The 25,556-nt window shown below is 41.8% G+C and overlaps 1 protein-coding gene and 1 long non-coding RNA gene across 4 annotated transcripts in view; one reads left to right on the top strand and one right to left on the bottom strand.

The window, feature by feature from the left end:
• The window catches only part of pcdh11 (protocadherin 11), a 150,911-nt gene extending 142,694 nt beyond the window's left edge, over nucleotides 1–8,217 (top strand). For both annotated transcript variants that reach the window (XM_037076892.1, XM_037076893.1), the window contains one exon: nucleotides 7,081–8,217. In XM_037076892.1, the coding sequence (XP_036932787.1) occupies nucleotides 7,081–7,538 (458 nt within the window). In that variant the 3' untranslated portion in view covers nucleotides 7,539–8,217. The remainder of the gene's footprint in view (nucleotides 1–7,080) is intronic.
• Nucleotides 1–25,556, bottom strand: part of LOC119007314 — a 94,300-nt gene that overhangs the window by 9,337 nt on the left and 59,407 nt on the right. Inside the window, exon 3 of one of the 2 annotated variants that reach the window (XR_005071096.1) lies at nucleotides 20,493–20,653. The exons of the other annotated variant lie outside the window; for it this stretch is intronic. This is a non-coding gene — a long non-coding RNA (uncharacterized LOC119007314). Of the gene's footprint in view, nucleotides 1–20,492; nucleotides 20,654–25,556 lie in introns of those variants that run through there. 2 annotated transcript variants of the gene reach the window in all.

Below are 25,556 nucleotides of genomic sequence, written 5' to 3'. Positions count from 1 at the left end.
GCTTCGTAATTGCTGGTTACTCACTATTTTTGCAAGGATCATGGTGCATTTCATTTCTCATAGTTGTAACACATTGTAAATTTAAAACACATTATAATCACTTCTCAGGATGTGATTATAAGTGACTGTAAATGGCCACTGGGTGCTCTGAGTGAAGTAAAGAAATTCCTGAGGGAAAACGCAGATAGGAAACATCACTGGCTGGTTTTAAGCCACCATGAGTGGTTACTTTTTTCAGTGAAGGAGACATTTTATGCTCAATTTCAGGTTCATAATTTATGCTTAAGTGCTCAAAAACACATCAGTTGTCTCATACTGTCCAGTGAAGCAGCTCTGCATTCCCCCTCTGTCTGAAACGTTCTGTTTCAGCCCCTGTCTCTTTAAGACACCCCCCCAAAATACCCAGTTTAATCTGATTGGTCAGCTAACACATGCCTGACCCAGCACCACAGAGCAAATCAATTCTTGCAGGACAAAATAGCCATACTGGTGATGCAGTAATGTCACAAAGTCACAGGACTACTGCCAGGGCATTCTGTGACTTCAACCTTTTTAACTATCATCTTTTACATGCACAGGAAACTATGTAAAATACTGAAGACAAGGAAAACATAAAAAAGGATAATGGATGTTGTTTAAGTAAAGTGAAAAAACTACAATTATGTCAATGAGCAGCCCACAAAAAAAAAGCTTGTACTAACATACAGGGAATGGATGATGGATATGAAGATCTGTGTGCTCTTCAATGGACCTATGATTATTCTGCAGTGTAGGCACATCATAACACTTTATGAGCATGCTCACAAGGAATTATAATGCAATGTTGACACGGGCTTCATTGAAAGTTTTACCGATTGTTCAGTTGTTTCATTCTGCATCCCTAAAATAAAATCTGTTTGCGCCGGCACGGCTCTTTATAGATCTCAGTACATGTCAGCCTCCTACATGGCTCCACTGACCTCTGCAGCACAAGCTGATCGCTGCCTTTTCCACAAGAGCGCGCCAAGTTTTCACCGCTACAATGGGATATTTACTTCCTCCTCTACGCCCTTGTCAGCAGTGACAATGACAGCTCCTATTGCCTCCGCTAAGGGATTATACTGTACCTCTCCCTGATAAAAGTAAGGAAAAAAACAAATAGTGGATGACTCTGACGTGCGGAGAAAAGTTAATTTTCAGACTCATTGCCATAGAGACGGGCTTTTTTTTTTTTTTTTTTATTACCCGGAGAAGTCACAGACCTTGCCTCAGAGCCTGCATATCCTTATTTCACCATTAAAATTATGTACGTGCAGGACTCGCGTCGCGGATGGCTGTTGTTCCATCACACATCAGACTCTCGGAGCTTTGTGATATCTTGAGACAAGAACCTGAAATCATATGTGAGCGCACATCATCACAACTATCAATCAGTCGCAAGTGTGCATCCCAATGCATCAAGCATTTGAGCGAGCCGTCTTGTATTTGTAATTCAGTGAAAGCGAGACATCATCTTTCTCCTTTCGAAGGATGATTGCCAGAGCCGAGATGAAACTAATGGCGTCTCTCTTTTTCAACACCAAGGGGTTTTAATAGCGCTATTATTATTAATGGCCATCCATTTGCTTATCCAGATTGTACGTTTTGGAGTGAGTGTAAGGCCGAGTGAAGTGATAAAGTCTCTGTAATTACAAACTCAATTATTCCTGCCAAGATTCTATTTGTTTGAAGGAATCGTCCACATTCCTGTTTCTTGTCTTTCGGTCTCCCTTCCAGAAATAAAGACATGTGCTCGTGCATCTTCCCTCTGTCCCTCTCTCTCGTCTCATCTCCTATTCACACAAGAACACATAATATGATAATGATAATACTTTTTGCACTCATGATGGCTGTAGTGCCACTCCAGGATGGTTCTATAACTCTCGACGGACGGCAGGTTCTCCGTTTTAAACATCTCACACGGCCAAATATAAGGCTCTTTGCATTTTTCTTTTATTCTCTGGCGCCATTAAACCTGTCGAGTCCATATTAATTGACACCGAAAGGGGAAGAGCTGTAGGGGGGGCGGTGAAAAGGTTTATTTTCTTGGCGTAGTTACATTCTGGAATGTGTATGAACTTTTGCACTTTTGTAAATGTTGTGTGAGTGGAGGAAAAAAAAAAGGAAAAAAAAAAAAAAAAGAATAAACCTCTGAGCTCCGAGAGTCTTTGCAGAGAATGTAAGAGAAAGAAAACAACTGTGCTGCATAGTGACAGCCCATGCATCACAACCTTAGACAATAAATTGAAAAAAAGAGTCCAACAGAAAGACGAGAATAAAGATTTACGGTATTTCAACTGTCGCTGGAAAGACGTGGATCCTTTTAAGTCATAACACGGCGCACAAAGCAAACAAATATAATTCAATCGGGGCATTATGCTTACATGGAGGCAGGTGATAAAGCCTTCATTTTGACAATACATAAATTTGATGCACATACGTTTTCAGGCTTAAAAAGCATTGAAAAGACCGCACGTTTTTAACACTGCAGGATGAGTCAGGGGCCCTGGTCCGCCGTCCTGATGGCTGTTTGAATTGAATGTCCTAGATGCATGCAATTATCCTTTTAATTAGCAATAATGAGTTTGTGCATGCTGAAATAATAAGTCGAAGCGCGACGTGTGCAAGCCTTAATGCGAAGCTCATCAAGATGTAACCAGCTCTGTCAGTAAATATCATCAACTGTCATGTTAAATATCTCATACCATTGTGCTGAGAAGCCCCGATCAGGCGGTTAATATGCATGGTAGCTGTGTGTTGGTGTGTGTGTGTGTGTGTGTGTGTGTGTGTGTGTGTGTGTGTGTGTGTGTGTGTGTGTGTGCGTGTGTTTCTGCTGTGTTTCTGCCTGTCAGAGCTCACATTTGCATTAGTGGATTTCATGGCCATCGGGGGGAGCTGGGGGGAATAAGTGAGATTGAATGCATGCTGGTATAATAAAAAAGGTAAAATATGATACTTAGGTACAAAATGACGACATTCCAGACATCTTCAACCACCTCATGGGACGAGTGTTGTGCTGTTTGTCACGGCTTAATCAAATCATTACGACATTACCTTGATGCCGAAATGTAACCAATTATCTTTATATTACCCGCTGTGTACAGTAACCTCGCCATTAGCATGCAGCGGCACGGGCCTGGAAATTTGAATTACTGCTCATTATTTCAGCATTATGGCCCGTATTAATATCCAAAACAAGTATGTCCCATACACACAACAAATGTAGAATAATCCTACAGCGCATTCGCCACATTGTTGCAAATTGTCGTCACTGGCGCATCGAGGAATGCATTAGTTTTTGTTCTGGGATGATTCAGTGCCGAAGCTGCACATTAAAAGGGCATCATTATCGATGAATCATCTGCACGCCAGCTGATTGGAATATTATACGATGTTTTCTTTGAACAGGGGGTGGATACGAGTGGAGCGCGTTCACTCTAATGCGATCCAATACAATAGAGTTTCGAGAAAAGAGGTTTCAGAAAGGCTGTTATTCGGATCTTTATGTGATGTTGTTGATGCGATACTCGTGTTTTTTTTTTTTCCCCTGATTACAACGACACAAACATGAAAAAGAAGTATCAAAACGTTTCGTAGGGCTTCTGACTCGGACGAGACTTCAAAATATCCCGGGCATTCAAAACCTGTCCAGCTATATGGAGGGCTGAAACTGCCAACATCAAATTTAAGATTTATATAAAATGACTTAATGAACAGATTCATATGCTGTTAAATGTACATAAACAAGATTTAAAATGAATGTAGGCACTAAAACATTTATAAAATCTGACCAAAATGTATATTTTTAATACCATGGATAAAATGGATAAAGTAAGTCCAGAAATAAGAAATGTAAATAAAAAAACTGAGAAGTAAATGGACATGTAAATAAACAGGAAAATGAATTCAGAGGAAAATAAACACAGCTGAAATTAAAACTGAAATATTAATTTATGCCCAATATTATTATCATCATTAGTAGTAGTAGTAGCTGTAGTATACATTGATTATGCTGACATTATCTTTTTTTTTATTTTGGTGCATTATATTAATTCATTTATCAAACCATTTATTTTGGCAGTTTCAGTCCTCCATATCCAACCCCCTTTTAATTTAAAAGCACTCACATGATAAAGCCTGTGCACCATGTTAAGTCACCTTGTCTGCAGTCGACTTGTACACTTTCATTTGTCCAGGATCGAGCTTCAGTGCAAAAAAAAACAAAAAACATTTTATGGTAATCCTTTGCGTGCCGTGCAGGATACTCATACCTCTCTCTTACACATGTCCGGTGTTTATACAAGCTGTAATGTTTGACCACACGAAACGGAAGGTCAGCTGAAGGTGGATGCAGCAGCGTTCGATCTGCGACCGGCCAAAGGATGTGTTGATGTTGCAGAACAAGATTGCTTTAGGCTACCGCTGCTATTGACCTTGCGTATGACCATAAGATCAACTAGAAAGAAAAAAAAAACAGAAAAAAAAAAACAGGACCGTGGCACTGCGGGGTGTCAAGAAATACACAACAAGACCATGGATAATAGATTACTTTATGACAGAGCAGTCGAATTAGCCTGCGGGCTGTTTTGAATCAGAAATGAATACCAATTAATTTTTTAGAGTCAACAGTAGCCAGTTGTTTGTGGTTTAGGGGAGCTCATATTAGTTGCTCAGTCAAGTCGGCAGAGTATCTAAATAGGTATCACAGTTTTGTCTTCAGCACATCACCACCGCTCAGCGAAGATGAATCATCTCAAATGAGAACAGTAGGCCTGATCCCAGTTGTGCTGTCTATTAAACCCAATTGTTTGCCATTATCCCCACTTGTCTGCCATTCAAATTTCCTTGAACGAAAAGTAGAAAAGAATGTTCTCAGCATCAGGGGATCCTGGGCGTCAGTGATGTGTGATTCCTCCCGAAAGCTCCGCGGGGTACAGTTGTTTCCCCTGAATACAAAAGACAGCAGCATCACAAGCAGGCTGCGGCATACCTCGAGCTGACGAAAGCAGCCAGAGCTGTCAGCGACATCACTCAAGCCGCGCTCCCACCCTCCCAAGCCCGCCACCGCCTCATCCAAACTGTCCCACTGGAATAGAAAATAGTACAGGCCCGTGTCTTTCGGAGGGGCTGGATGTGAAATATTGCATACAGAATTTGGGAGGCACTGAAGGCTGTTGACACAGAGCTGCTGTGAGTTCAGGCCGTGTGAAGTCACAGAGCCGCGCACCACCTTTCATTTGCAAAGTGCGCTTACGACTGCGCCGATCATTTCGAGTTGAGGTGGAGGGGAGGAAATCTGGCAAAGACACGCGGTTTGTGAACGTACAGCTTCCAGTCTGGGCCAGTAACTTTTATTTGTGTGTCCAGCTGCACGCTCGTGGAATAAAGAGTTCATGCTAACAGCGTTACCTCATCAAAAAAAAAAAAAAAAGAAGAACAACGGCAGCACCCCTGGAAAGGCATTACCACCAGCAGAAAACCCTCGGAGAGAGATTGAGTCAGGGCACGGGCGAGACTTGGCTCGGCCCTATTGTGCTAGCTCAGAGAATGAGAAAGCAGCATCCATTTTTGCCTTAATGAAGTTAGTGACCCTCTGAAAGGTGACACATTTACCGCCCAGGGGATTTATACACTCCTGCTCCAAGGCTCCAGTTCAATATGGAGAGGACAGATTTGACTCCACGTGAGCGCTCCAAATATATCCTCACAATTTATACCAGGCGATTCATTTTCAGACACTGCTCTCATAATTAAAGTTGACGCTGTGCTATTCAATCTGCTGTGGAAATGCAAGGGGGGGAAAAAAAAAAGAAAGAAAAAAAGAAGAAGAAGTGAGTGCATTGAGCCGTTATACGACAGTCTAGATAGTTTTGGGAGGGCCGGACCTGTATCACAAACGGAGGCTAATCAGAATATTCATTTTCATTTTGTAGAATGCCGTAAAACAATATACGAGGTAGCAGGAAGATCTGCAGATGTCTGTTCGACAGAATCACGCGGGGCATTCGGGTCTAGTGTGCATGGAGGAAATAGTCGTCCCTGTGTAGTCGGGTCTAAGACTGCTTAATTATTTATAGCATTCTTACTTATGCAAATATACTAAATAATTTCTACATGACAGCTTGCAGCTGAAGCCTGGAGGAGTGATGTGATGTTTGAATGAGGACCCCTCTCTCCTTCGCATGGCCTAGGAAACATAACACTGCAGGCTCCTGGTTGCCTTGGTGCACACTGTTTTACATTCTAATTATCTGGCTTGACAGGCTTTATTGCTGAGGCTCAATGCTGAGGCCTCATCCCAGACTCATTTCACATGTGATGTCAGTGCCGGGATAATGAGATAAGATAGTTTGAGTGCTTAGCCTTGCCCAGTCGCCTCCTTATTCAGTTTTCTTCTTTCTTTTTTTTTTTTTTCGCCTCCTTCCCTTCCCCTTCCATGCATGTAACTTAAACGCTGCCACAATTAACCATGCTAATTAACTGCACCTGAACATGCTAAAGATGCTCACAGGATCCTTGGATAATGGTTTCTTCTCTACCCGTTTGAGTTTTTCTCATTCGAACCAGATGTATTTTGGATGCCGAAAGATCAAAAAAGGGGGTTTTGAGGTGCGCCACGTTGACAGTGATTAAAATAAACAATGCTTTGTTAAGACGTTCGTTAAATATTTAATACTGTAAAGCCAATCTGAGACGCAAACAGCAAGACTTTTTTTTTTTTTTGTTTTTTTCCAAACTCTAATTAAGCTACAGGGAATTCCTTGCATATTGTAGGTAAACAGACAGAGTCGTGGGAATACCAGTGGAAATTAAATGCTCGGCTGGTGTTTTTCTCATTACAAGATGAAATGAAACATTTATCACTGACTTTCATTTCGCTAAAAGGCTGACATTTTGTGGGTCAGCCGCTGATAAGGCGACAACTTTCTTCTGTTTACATTATGATTCATGAGTGCAGTCGGTGGTTTCTACAGCGCCGTGCTAACGGCGTCACATTCCAGCTGCACTTCTGTACATTCTGACCCGTGTTGTTCTCTGCTTTTTTTTTTTTTTTTCCTGCAGCCATCGAGGTGAACCTGCAGAAAGCCTTGGCCGAGGCCTCTGAGACCTGTACCCAGGAGTGTCTGATACTGGGCCACTCCGACAGCTGCTGGATGCCCCCAGCCCTGGCCCAGTTCCAGAGTCCTGGTAGCAACAGCCCCACCTCCGCCCCTACTGCCACCTCCATCACCGCTACAATGCCCTCTTTTGGCTTCCAGCAGAGCTGTGCCCGGGGAGCCAAAGCCAACATGGGCAGCATGGGCCTCATGGATGGTCGCCACACCCTGGGCCGGTCCGTGCCCAGAAAAGATGAACTGGACAAAGGGATCAACCGGCCGCAGTTCTACAACACCCTGGACAGACACTGCAGTAAGAAGGAGGACCCCGTCAAAGTCATCCCACTGGCGAGCTTCTCCTCCCCCGCGGAGCAGACCACCGGCGGGGGCAGCGGCTCTTTCTTACACGAGCACCAGCTGTAAGAGTCAAAGACAGATCTCCATCGGCCCTGACTCTATCCACAGATGGCATCTCGTCAGCGACTTAATGATCAGTGCACATGCGTACGCGTGGAGGTATGCATAACGCGAAGAACTCTAACCAGCTCCAGCTCATTATCACTAAAGAAGACTCGTGAGAGAGGATTCGATCACGACGGCATTGCTGAGACACACTCAGACGGGATCAGTCTGACAGTCAAGGCATTTGAAATGACAAATAAGTCTCAACATAGCAGGCCCATGTATAATAAATCAAGGTAGTTCTATACCAAAGTAGTCCCATCACTGAAAAAAAAGAAGAAGAAGTTTTGCTTTCAGTTTGGTGATGTTTGCTTAGTGAAAGGGCAACGTGCGCTTCAAGCTCCCCGGGCCCAGCTTTGTGGAACTGCGTCCTTAAAGACCTTTTCCTTCATGCAGAAAAAAAAAATTGCAAAATATAGTTCTTTGTGTTGAGTGAGCTAAATTGGGCTAAATGTTAATTATGAGCTCTGGGTGGATGGTGTTTCTGTTCAAGTTCTAGTGAAGTATTGCTCTGTATAGCACGCAGCACAAAAACTCCTTTGGTGGTGGAAGATATTTCTTTTTGTCTCGCCTGAACGTGTTTCAGAAATCTATTTTGGTCAGGGGACTGCAGAAGGATAAAAAAAAAAAAAAAAAAGAAGTCTACAAAGCATAACTAGGCCAGCGGTAGATAACACCGGTAATCTTTTGCATTCTACATTCTCACCGCGGACCAGTATACAAATTATAATGTTAAAAAAAAAACCTCCTGCATACACAAACACACACGTACCCAAGATGTTCTCCATATGGTCGTCGCTCCATCTCTGCCAACTCTATTAAGAAAAATGTTCACTTACTATCTCGGTGGCGCAGACAGATGCGCTCTGGAAACGTACCCTTTTGTTTCCCCTTCTCTCTGTTGCTATTTTTCACATTTTGCCGTTCGAAAAGAAAACCACTCACACGATAACAGCCAATAATGAAATCCTCGGTCTAATTACTTTGATGTGTGATCTCAGCAGCGCTCGTCGTTTGTGGTGAGGAGGTCTGGAATGCTTCTTTCGGTTCGTGCGGTGGCGGAGGAAAAGGTGACAAGGAGAATAGCTGCTTTTTTTATATTCTAACTCTCCGCTCATTATGTCATTACGGACTCCTACTGTTCCCCCTCTTAATCACTCTCCTGTGTTTTCATACAACTCACTTCCCTGCAAAGTTTCAATTATCAAGCTTCTACAATGCTGGAATAATAGACCAGGGTGCGAAGAATTTCTTGAGGGCCCTGAGTCAAACTGAATTATTGATCTCTGTGTTATTTTCGCAGTTATAGGCCTTGGCACTATTTAAAAGGACCTCCCTGCAGGCCGCCCCTCACCGTGGTTTCATCACACACACACACACACACCGCCTCGGTGCCTGTGTGTGTGAATCGCACTGATGATGATAACTACTTTGGACTAACTCGGCACTGTAACAGATTGGGTGCAGTATAATCTATTGCTACAGCAATAAGTGACTTTGCTGATATCCATTTTTCTTTTCCCAGTAACATCCAAGCCAGGTGTCTACATCATAAGGTATATGATTCATGCGATTCATTTTCGCGTACCATCTTGCAAATTGGGAACAGGCCTAAATCTATAATGCAACTCGGCATTCCCAAGGGGGACGGTGCGAGGCAAATTGTGTTTGCATGCTCTTAGCCACCGCCCCTATTCTCTCTAATACTTAGGGTCAGGACTCTTATCATTATAAAGAGGATTTATCCGAGACTCGGTAAAACGATCGCTTAAAGAGACGGAGTGTCAAGGACACGGAAGAGGGGCAATTCAATTTCACCTCAGTCAATTACGAAAATGAAATTGACTCAAAACAAGCAACTTAAAGAAATCCTCCTATAAACATTCGTTGATGAAAATATCCCTGTTTGGGAATCCAATTTCTTCTCATTTGCTTGTTTCCCCCCCACCATCACTTTTCATCTCATTTCATTATTATAGTCAGAACCGAATGGTATAAACAATACATATTTAATCAAAAGGAGCGCATATCAAAGGGAACATACATCATGATGTTTCGTGTCTCTGACAAGCACGAAGGCAACGTGATCCGAAAGTTGCCTCAAAAATCCTCTTTTTTTCTTTTTTTTTAAAAATTGTCTCTGTTTACAATTATGTGAATAAGTAGGGCAAATAAATTCCTGGTTGGATCTTTTCAATCAAAATAAACTTTGCTTTTCATTAACAATGAGACATACAAAAAAAAATGACCTGCTGCTGGAGTGTTTATAAAAATACTGACGTGGGGAAATTCCTCATATCACGGAGGGGGAGAATATCCATTATATCCATATATATATGGGATAATACACTGTCACACTGTAATAAAGAATGTGATTGTTTGAAAACGAGTCATCCGATCACACGTGTACAGTAAGCACAATATTACACATCTGTAACCCTCACTGTGTTTTCAACTTACTCTGCCTACATACTCCTATGCACTGTAATGTCGCAGCAGCTGCATTGAGGAAGACAACTTCTAGAGGGGAATAGAATAATAACTGCATGAATGTACATCTGTAGGATGTTGATCTTCATACTGACTTCTTTTTTCTTTGTCTACTGCAGTCCTGTTTTTGTTTTTTGTTTTTTTAATCATTCGCCTTTCTAGAGGTAAAAGTAGTGTCATTTTGTTCATTTATGTTCTCAAACAACAAGCATACCACACGAATGTGCATTTGGAACCCTCTGAGTGAGTGGCAGTGTCCCGCTCAACATTCACAAAAGCGAAATAGACGAAATGTCAAGGCTGAGTGCAGATTTTTACCACTTTGCATGCTCTCACTGTTATTTTCATATTTTTTCTAATAATTCCCTCCTCCCCCTGAGAGTACAGATAGTACACATAAAAACTGAAAATTGCTGCTTTTTTTTTTTTTTCCAGACTTTTTCTATTCAAAAATGCGTGTCATGATGACCATGTCAACCTGTGTCTTAATTTGCATGAACTGTTTGGACTCCCACATGGCATTTTTGAACACTTGACTTTGTAGTCCATGCATCCATCGTTAGATTCAGTGTCAGTATCGGTGTTTACTGCTCTACCTGTTCGTCTGTCTTATGGAACAAAAGCAAAATGTTACACAGTGTACACATTCAAAACTTTGTAACGTGTGCGTACCACTTATGCCTCCACGTACACACAGTTATCTATACTGTCAGGTAAACTGGATTTTTAAAACTGTACATAGCAGTACCCCCTAAGAACTAGTATCATGGTTTCAAACTGGAAAGACTTAACGGCTAAACAGGCTAAATACTGGAATTCGCACTGTCGACAAAACAAGGAATGAGGGAAAACATAAGAAGGGATGAGATGACAATCTCTGCTGTAATGTAAATGGATACATATGCATAATATTGATGAGAGTTTGTTTGAATGTGTTTCTAGGTGACCTTGTGCGTGTGTGTGTGTGTGCAACGGGAGAGTGTGTGCGCTCTCCTCGCATGTATGGGTGCGTGCGTTTCGCGTGTGTGCACATATGTGTAGACTGGCATGCACTTTTGCCAGTGATATTTTATGTACACAAATGTATCTTGTACAAAAAACTATATCAAAAATATAAGACTTAAGTATATGCTTGTAAATTAGTCATCAGTGAGTCGGGTCGAGTTTTGCTTTTGAGAGAAAGCGTGGATGCTTGCCAGCAAAATCTGTATCGGTCAGTTAAAGCTATACAGTCTGTGTTGTTATGCCTTTGTAAGATATCCCATTTGAATCTATGAAAAAAATGACCTTCCATATGGTGAAATGATTTTTCTTGTCATTGAATTTTACTTGAGCCATTAAATATTGAGTCCTCAAAGTAAACACGTATCGCGCTTTGTCCTTCACTTGACATTGTTGTTTGGTTCACTTGCTCTTGGAGCGTCGCCTTGATAGACCGGTGATAGATGTGACGTGAGAGCACACTGTCACTGTGTCCCAATTATGGCAATTTCAAGCTAAAGACGTAAGACCTATCAAATCGGACGAGGCATTTCACCTTCATCATCTCTCAGAATGAATATCCCTGGGGAAACAATTAAACCTATGACATACATGTTTACATGCAAGGGAAAAGAGAAACAGAAACTTCATTATAGACAGAAATAACACGAAGAGAAGGCTCACGGTGGGTTTTTATGTTACATCACTGCATGTCTCCTTTGAAGCATGGGTTCCTTGTCTAATTACAGCAAATAAAAGTAAGTATGTTAGCCTCTATGTCATACATATGTCATACACCCGTCTGTTTTTTCTTTTGTGTTAAATGATCACTTGTTATTGTGCTGACATACTGGGTAGATTAAACCCACATCCAAGCATACAGTTTTTTCTCCCATGCTGGGCATCAGCTAAACCCAGGATTGTTGAGGTTGCCACATTCACATGGAATTACAGAGGATGTGTGATCTCAGCTTTAACATGTTCTCATCATTGCACTTAATAGGGTCTTTCTGAAATGCAAACAAATACGGACGCTTCAAACCATCATGTGGGGCCATATATTTCAGCTAACACAGCAATATACTGTGTGATACTAATGCCTTTTTCTTTCCTTCCACTTGGGGCACTTAAGGTGCAAGATGTTATAACTGTGGACATTTTTTGGGTTTAAAACATTCAAAAATCAGTTGAAGTTATTAACAGAATATGAGGGACAATCAGTTTTAAAGTGATGTCAACGACTTTGATATATTTCTGTCAGACATGTCGACTAAAGTTAGCATGCAAACCCCAGACCGTCCTGTCTCGGAATACAACTGTGCACCTCCAGGGTCTACTTGACCCTCAAAATGACCAAGTAAAGTAGGCTAATTATTTTAAATATTTTCATTTTTATAATTATTATCTTTTTCAATTCATTAAATTGCCCTTTTTTGTCATTCTGAAGGAATGTTTTTAAATTTTACAGTGCAGCCCGCAGTGTAACTAACCAACACTCCCCCATTGCTCCAAGCTCTGTTCTGGGATGACTTGAGACTTGAGTCAGCTTAGGCATCTTTAAGCCATTATTGACATAGTATTAACTTATAAATGTGATGTTTTTAATGTATTAGCCAACACCCCCATCTAGTAAACAAAGCAACATTAGCATTCATTTGTAATTGTGTCAATTACTCTCCTTTTAAATCCACAGATTCCTAAGGGAAGCATCTGGATCTGTAGCTACTAAACGCTCCATTAAGTCAACCACCTAGTTACTAAATGTGGTGCTGAAGCAGTTAGTGAGTATATATGTATATATATATATATATATATATATATATATATATATATATATATATATATATATATATATATATATATATATATATATATATATATATATATATATATATATATATATATATATATATATATATATATATATATATATATATGTATATATATATATATATATATATATATATATATATATATATATATATATATATATGTGTGTGTGTGTGTGTGTTTTTAAATGAAAGAACTGCTAGATTTCAATCAAACCAACGCTGATGAAACCGAACCAAAACAGAAAATTGTGGGCTGGTCAACCAAAACAAAGCTAAAAGACACTAAAGTCCTCTACAGCAGATGGGAACTACTTTCAGGAGATAATTTCCTGAGTTCACTGAAAACAACCCCATGTCACATTCAATTACTCATATGATCCATTGTTAATTTAAAAAAAAATCAATTATAGGAGCATTAAACACAATTTAATTAGACATGTCTACGTTGTAAGCAGTCAGTAGCTCCTATCTAACACAGTGTGAACATTGCAATTCATGCTCTGGATATCAGAGTGCACAATGTTTTACTGAACAAGGTTATCCAAACAAGTCAGCAATATTTTAAACATTGTAGCAGTTATGACCTTAGAGTGAAACTCAAACTGCTGAATTTTCATCAGTGAGTCAAACTTTCAAATGTTGGATGTCAGTATAGATAGATAGATATTATTTGTCCCACTAATATATCACTGTAAACACATCAATGTCATAATATCAATAATATGTATTAATGGCATACATCCTTATAACCCTCAGGATGGCACATGATGCAGTAAATGTGCAGGAATCTGAGTCTGTCACTGGTGGCTGAACTTGAGTAGGTTTTTTAAACAAATGCCTTTATTTCTTCCACAGAATGCAACATGGCCTTCATTGTCTCTGCACTGAATTACAGCTCACTCGTTGTGTTGGACAGCGATTGGCTAACGTTGTGGTGCTGGTTTTCTTTGTGCAGATTCCCTTGTGTAGATCCCTCAGAGTGTTCCCCAGCAAAGCTGCAGCACTACTTTTAGTTTCCCCCTCAGGTATTGCTCTTGAGAAAAGTTCACGTGGTTGACCCCTCCAAAGTTGATAATAGATTATCGCCCCTTATGTGCTCAAAGAAAATAATTAGGCATTTAAAATAGAACGCAGCCCCTATAAAGTCTAAAGGGCACTTTGATGTTTTCTCTTTAGTAAGGGAGAGGAACTCATCGATCAGTTCTACATTTTTGATTTGCTCCAACAATACAAATCAATGAACTTCCCGTCACAAGGTCGCTCCTCTACTCCTTAAGCCGAGGAGCCATTATCAGATCAGCATAGGCCACAGACTGGAGGAAGTAGCCTATAAATTTCAGATGAAAATCAATAGAACACAAAAAACCTTCATTTTAGCCTTTTGGATCTAGGGCCAAGAAGTAAATGTAAGTTTAAGCAAGGAGTGGGGGGGGGGGAGTATCCATTGATTCATGTGCTGTGGCTGCGCAGAATGAAAAGTTGGATTTACCTTAGTCTCACTGCACATCATCATCTCTCAGCATCTTCAGTGATACCCGGAGGCTGTCTCCAATACCTGTGGCCATTTGGCTTCAAATAAATTAATGCAGAAGATTTTTCAGCATTCTTATTTATTTTATTTTTTTATTTTTTTGTACACTTTGTAACGGTCATTGCTTGGTATACACTTGCACTGTGTTTATTCATTCATCCTTCCATCCGTGCAACCCATCCATCCTTCAGTCCATCCATCCATGAGCTTTGATGCCTCTAAGGGAAACTCTGCAACAGCTCCGACAATCCCCCGGGGCTACGTGTCCTACCTGAGGCCCTTTTGCCTCAATGTTTTATCCACCGTTCTCTTATGAACACATACAAGCCCTCGGAGAGGAAACCTCAAGCTCACACTGCAGTGCAGGGGTTGATGTTCACGACAACAGGACATGACAGGATCTCTTGGCACTGACTCCGAACTCATGCGACACAAAGAGTCGTGTCGTGTACCTCGCAATGCACCGAAGGCTTGCTGGACTGTGTCATCTCGCCTCATCTTCAGCATATGTTCGGTCCCCGATCTCCTTAAGAGAGCCGGCTGTGACCTGCCCCATTAGTTTTCCATGGTAATTGGCTAATAATGAGACAGTGACAGTACAGAGGACGTCCACGCTGTCAAAACACATGCATACCCAACTCCACCGATCTGCATTTCCAGTAATTACTGCATATTTGAACGGAAAGGACTTTGTGAACTTAACAGCGCACTGTGTGTGTGTGTGTGTATGTGTTGGCCCCCCCAACACACACACACACCCGCACCCTCCGTCCCCATGTGCTAACAAGCCAACTTATTGTAAGCCTACTTAGTTCTCAAGGTGTCGTCTGTTGAAGTGTCAGGAGAACATATAGAGATTGTCAAACAGTACGCTCATTTCAAATTGTAATTAAACTGGCCATCAGGTACCTCGAGGCTGTTTAGTCAACAGCAGGGTACTAATTACTATAAGATGACCTTTGGAATAATATCTGGTGAATTATTCATAGTTGAGAAAATTGCTTCGGAGACATGCCAACGACATCCAAGGGACGGCAGAGTGTACACACACAGAAAAACTCCACTCAAAGATTTCGGCCTGGCCGTGAAAATGAGGTCAGCAGATGGATGAAACTGTGGCGCTTTTTGTGCGAGAAAATGAGATGGTGGCGATAAGCCCCCCGAAAGACAAAATGAATGTTTTTTCTCTTCCCAACACAAAAGGGAAAATGTTACCGAGCAGAAAATAGACTGATTCGTGTAAAGTCAATGTAAAAGATTTTTTGGAGCGCAAAAGATAATCTGTCACAGGGAGGCTTAAGAGCCAATATCACCCTGCTGTGCATGTTGACACTTATTTATCGAGGACTCAACTCTGCCGACTGTCAAAAAAAAACCTTGCAACTGAGGGTTGTACCATCAAAACCTAACAAGAAATAAACCACAATTCCAATCAAGCCTGATCTGAACTGAAAACAATAATGCATATTATTTTCTATTTATCTTGAAAGCTTATCGGGATCAAAAGTGATCTCCAAGACAACGCAAGAAGAAGGAATGTTGAGGAAATGCACACAAGAGAGGGGGCAAACAAAAAAATGACAGACAAAAGGAAATACAAAAAGAGAAAGAGAGCGATGAAGCAGTGGCAATGCATTTCAACAGATTCATCCTCCTGCGGTGACTTTCAAAAGCACTAACAGCTTCTACTCCCTCATGCTTTAAATGTTTCTGTGGGGTATTCTGCACAGTGAGGCCAGATGTCCTGAAGAGTTTCTCTCCCTTCTCGGCTCAACCTTTGGGGACACTTTCCAGAAATTACTCCTGGGACTTCACACGAAACTGTTCTCTGCATCTCGGCGCGACACAAGCACACAAAGCGGCGAGAGAAACGGGTCCTCGATGCTGCGCCAACACGCGGAAGTCGAGTGACAAAAGATTAACCTGAGCAAATGAGAAATGCGGGCGATGTGTGAATAAATCAGCGCTGCGTACTATTAGGCTTGAGGAGTTTTTAAAAAAGGAATTGTTTTTGTTGTTGTGGGAGTTTTTTTGGGGGTTTTTTTGACAAGACTTGCTTCATCTAGGCTGACAGCGTCTCTAACACCGAGGGGCAGGCAGTTACCCAGTGGACTGGGCACTACGACAACGATATTAACCATATGGCTGGGACCTCTGAATAACCACATTCAGTATGATCTCAGTTGAGTATTTATGGGAGGTTTTGAAAAAGGGTCAGAGACGGCGCTCTTCACTGCCATCATAGAGGACCCAAATGATTAGTCAAAATTTGGGGTAATTGGTAGTAATTAACATTGACCTTGTCCTGTTGGACATTAGAGAGAAAGGAGCCCATGCCAGAAATCTCCCCCTGCCATTAGAGAGCAATTACTGATAGGAGACAGTCGGCCGTATACAGCATAATAAAGTCAATACTGCTGTGTGTATGTGTCTTTATTTCACAATGCTTATTGCAGACATCTGAATGCCTGATGTGAGAAGATCTGCATTTGCACTAAAGGCCACAGATCTCATTTATGCATTATGTACTTCGTAGGCATTAGACTGTAAGATTTTCTTTTAGTAATATTGTTTATGCTAAGTGGCCGCTTCAGTAATGTTTTCTGCACTGCTGTTCCCAGTGATCACTGTATCTGCAGTACAGTGCCGTCGTCTTCTTTGTCCCATTCTTGGCTTGTTTTCAAGTGAGTCGGACTCTAAGTTGTCTTTGTTGGCTTCATGCTAACTTGGGCCTGTGTGTACATCGTACAAAATCATACAGAAAAAAAAAAAAAAAACAACTTCCTGAGAGCCACCATTTTTCCTACTGGAAAGAGACCAGAACCAGAGCAAATGACTGCCTCGACGTAAACTGATTTGAGCTATTATGCTAACAGGCTTATGGTGATGGCCACTGTTGGAGCATGTCCACATAAGAAAAAAACAACCATAGAGGTCGTAAATAAAAAGCAGGATATTAACACCCATATGACCCCTAGTGGCTGGAGTAATTACTACTAGCATTGATAAGTAGCAGAAGCGAGCACAGGGCTTTCAGCCAGGAGACTACTTCTAATTTTATTTTGCTGTTTCTATTTTTCTGCTGTTGTTTGTTTATTTCTGTGAGGCACTTTGAGGTATTTTTTTCTGTATGAAAAGCGCCATATAAATAAAGATTGATTTGATTTGATTTTGATTTGATAGTGTGACAGCAGAAGTCAACGATGACTTCTTCTAATTTACTTACGTAGGGACGTTAAAGTGAAACTCTCGCCAAAAAGCAACCGAGGCTTTATTTGTGACTGAATATGAGTCAAACCTTTGTGTAAAAGCATAATTACGGCAAAAGAGACACTTTTAAGATTTACTGTAGTTTTGTTTTCAGGCAGGCTAATTTTCAGTGGAGTGCATTGGGGCACTTATATGCAAGCATCAACTAAGAAGGCTTGACACGACATGAAACTTTGTTCGTAGTATCACCAGGGTCTCTACACATGAAGACGAGCATTGAGAACATTGTTTGTGTACACAAAGTTTACTAAAAAGAAGGTTTTTGAACTACTCACTGTAGGAGCTAGATCTCTGGTGCGCCGCCGTCACGGCATACTAAAAGTGTCGATCCCCGAGTGCGACCTGACAGGCAGGAGAATAATGGTGGAAAGCTCCTCAAGCCTTCCTGTTAGGACTTTTTAGTAAACTCTGTGTACACAAACAATGTTCTCAATCCGTTGATAAGATCTTTTTTTTTTTTTTCCTAGTAGGTATTTGGTAATATCGGGAAAATCTGAATTTCAACCCAGTGAAAAACACTAAAAGGTCAGAGGATCACTAGATTTATTGAACTGAAACCTAATATTTGTTGAGGTATAGTCAGAACCAAAAATCTCAACCTCGTAATTGCGTTACATGAATGTCGAAGTAGGGTTTCCTGAGGGGACCATGAACATCTGTATGACATGTCATGACAGTTTATTCCAAAAAAAGTTTGGGATATTTGAGAATGGACCAAATAAGCAGATCATTACTTCATCCATAGAGCCACACGACCTAAATAAAAAGAAAAATAAATACACATCAGCACCGTACATCATAAATACTAATTCATTCATTCATTAATAACAATTACCACTCTCCTTGATTCTCTCAGGGTTTTCCTGCCTCCGTAAATAATAAATAAATCAAAGATAATAGATGTATAGTGTTGGCTTGCCTGATAGGTAATAAAGAGAAACTAAGTTCACATCATGCCCCTTTCGCAGTGAGGAAGTACATCAGAGAAAGTGCTTTTACTGCGAGTTCTTTGTGCAAATCTAAAGACAGTATCACAGGGCAGCCACTGTGCCTGACAAGTCTGTTCACGTTCAGCACACACGCAGCTTTCCTGCAGTTAAGGCAGCAAGTCCCCGAAGCTCTTCCTCCATGGAGTTTATTGTCAGAGCCTCTCCGATGGTAGGACGCCTCTCCCTCCTCTTTGAAATCCGGAAGATCAAACAGAACAACAGTGTTGACGCAGGGTGTGTTGTGTTTGTGGTTTGAATATATAATCAATTTCCATGGTTAGAGGTTTCTATTTGTTGTTGCATTGTTGCTAGATTACTAAATGGATAATGAACGTGATAATATACGCGGCTGCTCTGTATGTTGATTTTGCTGCCGTGTGCTCTCTGTCTGTCTGTCTGTCTGTCTGTCTGTCTGTCTGTCTGTCTGTCTGTCTGTCTGTCAGTCTGTCGGTCTGTCTGTCTGTCAGTCTGTCTGTCAGTCAGTCAGTCGGTCTATGCCATAACCTTCCACATTTTCACTGCTCACCTCTCCTTTTCCCCAGAACTTCTGAAAACTAACTTGTGGCGACAACACAACCCAAACTTACCAAATTGATTTTCACAATCTCAAGAAATGTGCAAACACCTCTGGTTTACCTTGACACAATTTCAGAACTAAAACATAAAAAAAAAAATAAAAAAAAACAACACTGTGCTTTGAAAGAACAAGACGTCAATAACATCAAAATATGCACGACTCTGGGCCAAAGTATGCAGAGACAACAGCATTGTCCCTTAATTCCTCTTCCAAAGCAGTATTATTCTCGCCAATCAACCTTTACTTTCAAGAACAGCTATCGAACAATGGCGAGCGAAAGCATGCTGGGATGAAAAGAAAGAAGCAACAGGGAAAATCAATATAGCAATTATGTGTGCAGATAATGGACATCAAGGTGTTATTTGGAGTGACCGAAAAGAAGAGGTGACATAAAGCCAATTCAAACAGCGCAAACATTTCATTGTCTCACATCTGGTGCATCTGACATGGATTTAGTGTCACTGGGTTCTAAAAAAAAACAAAGAAAAAACAGAGTTTTGTTGTTTTTCCTGCACCACCACTTCGGAATTAGAATTATTTTGCGCCATCTAATCACAGGGTCGCGCTTTATGTTTCCATACAATCACCAGCCTCAGTTAAAACTGGCTTAGCTTTTGTGTTTTTAAACATCTGCGTGAAAACCCTAAAAAAAAACAAACAAACAAAAAAACACGGGCAACAAACACAGCGATTAGCTAATTGGGATCTTAGACAACGAAACACACACACACACACACACAGAGTGACATGGGGCAAGTGTGGGAGGAAGAAGGGCAGGGAGACAGATAAACTCACACACACATACACACACATAACCCCCTCCACGCCTCTACCTGCTCCAGAGAGGTCACCTCCAGCTCTGTCAAGCTTTGCAGGTTGGGTCAGAGATCTGGATTTGATAACTGGAGGGAGTTTAGAGAGCAGACATTTGACAAGCATGACAATGCTCTGACAGCCCTCATTGGGCCATGATTAATGACTGACATCCCCGTCGCTTGTCTCGTACAGAATGCAAATGCAGCGCCGGGAGAAAATTACCCTAATGTGGCCCCCCGTAATTGGATGCGGGAAGTATCACGTAAAGCAAGAAAGCGACGGGGCCTTTCTTTTTTTTTATGCTCCTGAAACAAGGCTTTATTATAGAGAGCACTACAGAGATGATGAGAGCGATGCTGCGGCGTGATTGAAAATGACCGCCAGCAAATCCTCCTCATTTGTAGGAACACATTGACATTTAGCAGCAAGTCGAGGTACGAGCGGAGTCGATGTTTGGTATCCTGAGTTGAAAAAGTCACTCCTGAGCCGGCATGCCGTAATCGTTTTCCTTTCCCGCCGCCTGGTCCGATGCGACCGTGTCGGGGCAGCAGGTTGACACGTCTTCTGAAAGCCATCTCTACACGCACCACCTGAAGACACCACATCTATTAGCATATCTGCACAGGTTTGACATTGAGTAGGTGCTCTAGGTGCTCTGCTCAAACAGCTGGCATCAGATTTTAATGAATATGCATAGCAGACATCGCCGCACTGACATTTGTCGTTGAGTGTTTTTGACTGGAACTGCGAGTTCACTTTACCTTCTCAAGGGCACCAGGTTCTGATGGTTGCGCCAGACGAACGAGAAAGAGTTTAAGGTAGAATAAAGTCTGACACACAAGAAACAAAATAGAAGATATATATTTTCAACATCTTCATTCCCACACCACAATTCACAAACATGTCAGCTGCTCTAGGATGCTCCTTCTCTTTCGCCGAGCCTCTGTTTGTGTGTGCCCTGCGCTCAAGCCCCCGGTGTGGTTCCATTCAGCTATTCAGCAACGCCTCGCTGAACGCTATACCAAGTGAGCAAGTGCTCTAATGAAAGGAGCGTATTAAAAGCACAGCCACACTTTTCATTTAATGGCGATCGCTCCGAGTGCACTCCCCACTGAAAGACGCATGTCCGTTCTGACACATGCCGTTTCACTCTCCACGTAATGCTTGCAGCGAGAAAATATAAAAGCCAGCGATAATGTTTCGAAACGTTTTAAGGGGGAATCAACCCGTCAGGCTTTTGAGATGAATTTTGCATCCATCGTACGGGCTGAATCTGAGCGAGTTAGTCAGAATAGGGCCAAAAGTGACACCAAACATAAACCAAAGGCAACAAAAAGGAAAGAAAAAAAAAATATATATATATATATATAAGATCAGCGCGATATTCAGTCATGATCATCTCATTTGAAAATAAGAGAGCAAACTGTAAAGTATGAAAGCCACCGGGAGGAGAAAGGAGAATAATTGTCACAAAGCAACCTGATGATGATGGTGATGGGGTGGGGTGGGGGGCTTTCATGACACCCTCCCTCTGGTGGGAATAAGTGTCACAAAGCAGGACTGCCGAAGACTGCAGCAATTACAAAGACAAACAAACATGAAAAACAGAATACAAAAAAAAATGAAAATAAAAAATGGATGTACAGTAATGAGCAACTTGATATTCTGTATGTGTCATTGCCAAAAGCAGGCGCGGCTCAACGTCTCTTGTGAAGTTCCTCATTATCCTGATTGTATAATAGATATAATCAGGCGACAATGTCCAATTAGGAGTGCATGGGCATGAATCTATCCCAAAAACGCAGGAGGGATAAGCGAACAATTGACACTGTAAATTTGTTTGTATGAAACACGGGGGTTTGCTCCCTCATCAGAGAGATATTGACAAATCCCGCCGCTTAAAATAAAGCACATACACACACACACACACACAAAAAGAAAGAAAAAAATAAAAATGAGCTTTGTCGTATATATCTGTGATATGATGGAGGTTGTGGGATGTGAACAAACAGTCCTTTCCAGGTGGTTTGAGTGATTGCCTAATCCCCTGTAGCTAGATGATTGCAGAGCAAGGTCAGTTTGAAGGCTCAGACTGATTGAGTGCTGTCTGTGGTCGGGGGGTTCGCTCCAGCCTCTGATGCCATTAGATGGACAGCAGTTGAAGATTCACTCTGGAGTTTTTCAACACTTGAACTAAACCTGTCCAAACTGAGCGACTCTGGCGTGTTTGTTGTGAGCGCAAAACTGGCTGGAGCGACGTCCGCGGCAGTCATCAGCGCTGCGTTAATAACCAGACAGATAAAGGGCAGATTATTTTTCTTTTTTTTTTAATGGTGATTAAAGACTGCAGATTTGTTTAAGGAGTCGTGAAGGCATCTCTGTGTTTCAAATTCCCCTCTTCTCTCTTTTTATATACCTTCCATCGCCCCATCTCGAGCACAGCATTGAAAAATACATGATAACTGTGTTATCATCCCCGTGTACCTTCCCCTAGCCCTGCCTGATTTTTATTTGCATGGGATCAGATACCAAACTCCTTTTTTTTCTTGCTAAATAAATCCTGTTGACAGCGTTGTCAAGCCGCATCTTGTACCTCATCGACACCCATTTATTCCTCAAGCTGTCATTTTGTTACGAAACCTGGGTTTGTGGCATAAAAATCTGGCATTTCCTGGGGCTGCAATTGGATCACACCCCCCCCACCACTATGTACATTCAAATACCGAGGGGAAGCGCTGTTCTGTATATCAAACTCCACTAGTCTGCAGCAGAAATCCTTTGTGCGGACATCTCTGTGACAGCTCCTTGGCAACTTGTGCGCCTGTGTGCCACGAGCTCCCTAAGCTGACTGTTTGGATCAAGTGGGAAGAGGCAGCAATCCCAAAGAGAACAAAATAGCAGATCCCAGCAGCTTTCACAGCCGATGCTATGAGATTTACTCGACTAGAGAGCAGAGTGTGGAAGTGCATATGCATCTGGCGCATTTGTTGTGTGTGTGTGTGTGCGATGGGGAGGGGCGTAAATGTACTTTGAAATCTTTTGAAATGTCAGACAAATAGGAGTCACAAGAGGCATTATGTTTCCATAATGATGATGCGCCGGAGCTTAAGTGTAGCGTCAACATGTAAACGCGCGAGATGATAAAGCAGCGATGTTTTGCTTTTGCTTTGCTTGAAAAGGCTCGGGGAAACAGATGACAGCCTTTTTTCTCCCCTTTTTTACCACATGCACTTTGAAGTGTCACGCTTATCAATTGTTGCAAATTACCAGCGCGTTTACACTCAAGGCAAACATATCGTATTTCAAAAAAACTGAAGTTCAAAAGGTTAATAATCATGTAAATATTTTAAAGCAGTTCGTTTACTGACGACAACACTCGTTTGCCTTTAAAGTGCATTTACCATGTCGTCATCACAATTCTTTCATCATTTTCTGGATTCTGAATTTTAAAGCAAACAGACGTTATGCAGACGTACTCTGAAAATAATTCGTCTTTGTCGACTAAACAAACAAAAACATTTCATTTGAAACTTTTCCCCCCCTTTTCAAACCCAAACAAAAAAAAAAAAAAACTGAAAATCAAAGATGATTTTTGAGCAAACACAGCTCTGTTTACATTTCATTTTCCTTCCCTCTCATAATCCCCCTACGCCGCACTCGGGTACGCTCTCCGCCGCTGATTCTCGGCCAAGTGAGCTTTAGAAGAAACGGGGGGAGAATTGGTTCCAGTCCACTGGACACTCCACATCATTTAATGTATTCCAGTCTATTACCACTTTTGTTCTGACACCTCATTCTTTTCCACCAATATATGAGGGGGGTCATTCAATAACTGACACCTCTCTTCCATACCGTAGTCACATCTCTGTCGCTGTTTGAGCATGTGTCACAGCTGAGAGGCCCGAATTTCAAGAGATAGATTTGCTGACAGAGACGTCCCATCACTCCTCGGGCTGCGGAGCTCGTGCAGGAAATGCTGCACTGTAAAGGTGCGCCAGCCTTGTCACTTTCATCTGAGGTAATTGATCACAGCAGACAACAGCTGATGTGTGCAAGTCAATTGTAGGGGGCAGAGGGATGCTGCTTATTCAGATAAAAGATCTCTAGCATCCCCACCAGTCACTTCGAGTGGGCATCGTGATCGACAGGAAATCAGCCTGGCAGGAGGCTCCCTCTTTGGAAACGCGCGCATGCAGCTAATTTCTTGAACTTAAACTCGTGTTGAACCAGTCCGCAGTCACAAGCACACACTCGACAAGCTGCCCATATGAGACCCTGGAAGAGAGGCATATAGCTGTCATAGTGCAGGTGCACTGGGAAAACGCTTCTGACTTTAAAGAAATAAATAAATAAACAAGCATACCCTGGGACTTCTCAAATGCCACTTAGCATTCAAGGGCTTTGTGATTCATTAGTAGCCCAACAGACTGGCGAGATGGAAGCATCTGTTATCTGGTTCCAGTCCTTATGCCATCAATGTCACAAATAATCACATACAACAGGTGGTTTCACAGCTACAGGTACTTGATCGAACAGCCCGCTGCATTAGCTCACATCATTCTGCAGTGTCAGTGCTATTGGTTTAGATTATTAAGAATGACATATGTTTTCTGTATGTGTATTACACTGTAAGTGTTTGGTTGTATGATGTGCAGCTGAATTTGTTTTTGTAACAGATGAAACCTCCCACGTCTTTTTCTGAGACCGCTTGCCTGCACATGTTTTCTGCTCCTCTACTGATCTAACTTTGTTGTCTCACAACCAGCGATGGAAATGTTGACCTCTCTAGTGTTGCTAACCTCCGAGGCTCATCTCTGCAAGCCACCCCACCCCACCCAGCCTACCACACCTCCGCCACCTGCCTCAGCTCCACCTCAGACCTTCGGTGTCTCACTCCAATGGCGTCACGAGCCGGTGACTGTCACCTCCGCACACCACTAAACCTTTTTCCCCCCCATTATGGTTGTCTGCCTTTGTGGTCCAGCTACAATCACCTGCTCCTTGTGACAATTTACATCTTTCACAGGAATTTGTGGGTTTGAAGATGGGAACCACAGACAGGATAGGATAAACTAACGTATTGCTCTTTTTGGTCTTTTCTTTGAGTTGTTGAACAAGAATACAGATTATTCCCCGTCTTATCCCATTATGGCATTATCTCCAAACCCCTACGCACTGCACACTGTGAGCAGGGCCAATGAGGTTGTATCCAAGCATGCATACTTAATGTAACACCACCATAATGCAAGGGATGGAGACCATCATAAGCACCTCTATAATTTAATACCATTCAATAAAATAACTCCGTAGAATAGCGTCCTCGTGAAGTGTGTAATGTTCAACTTATGTGTTGCTCACTTGGCATTATCACAATGCAATTATTAGAGCCCGAGCAGGTATCGAAAGATGACTTTCTCCTCCCAAATGATCACAATTTTCAAAGCCTGAACATACCCAAAAACTCATTGAACTTGGACTATACTTCACCCCTGC

This window comes from Acanthopagrus latus, chromosome 18, assembly GCF_904848185.1.
Source record: "Acanthopagrus latus isolate v.2019 chromosome 18, fAcaLat1.1, whole genome shotgun sequence".
In the NCBI taxonomy this organism is placed as follows: domain Eukaryota; kingdom Metazoa; phylum Chordata; class Actinopteri; order Spariformes; family Sparidae; genus Acanthopagrus; species Acanthopagrus latus.
This window is presented reverse-complemented; position numbering and strand designations above follow the sequence as displayed.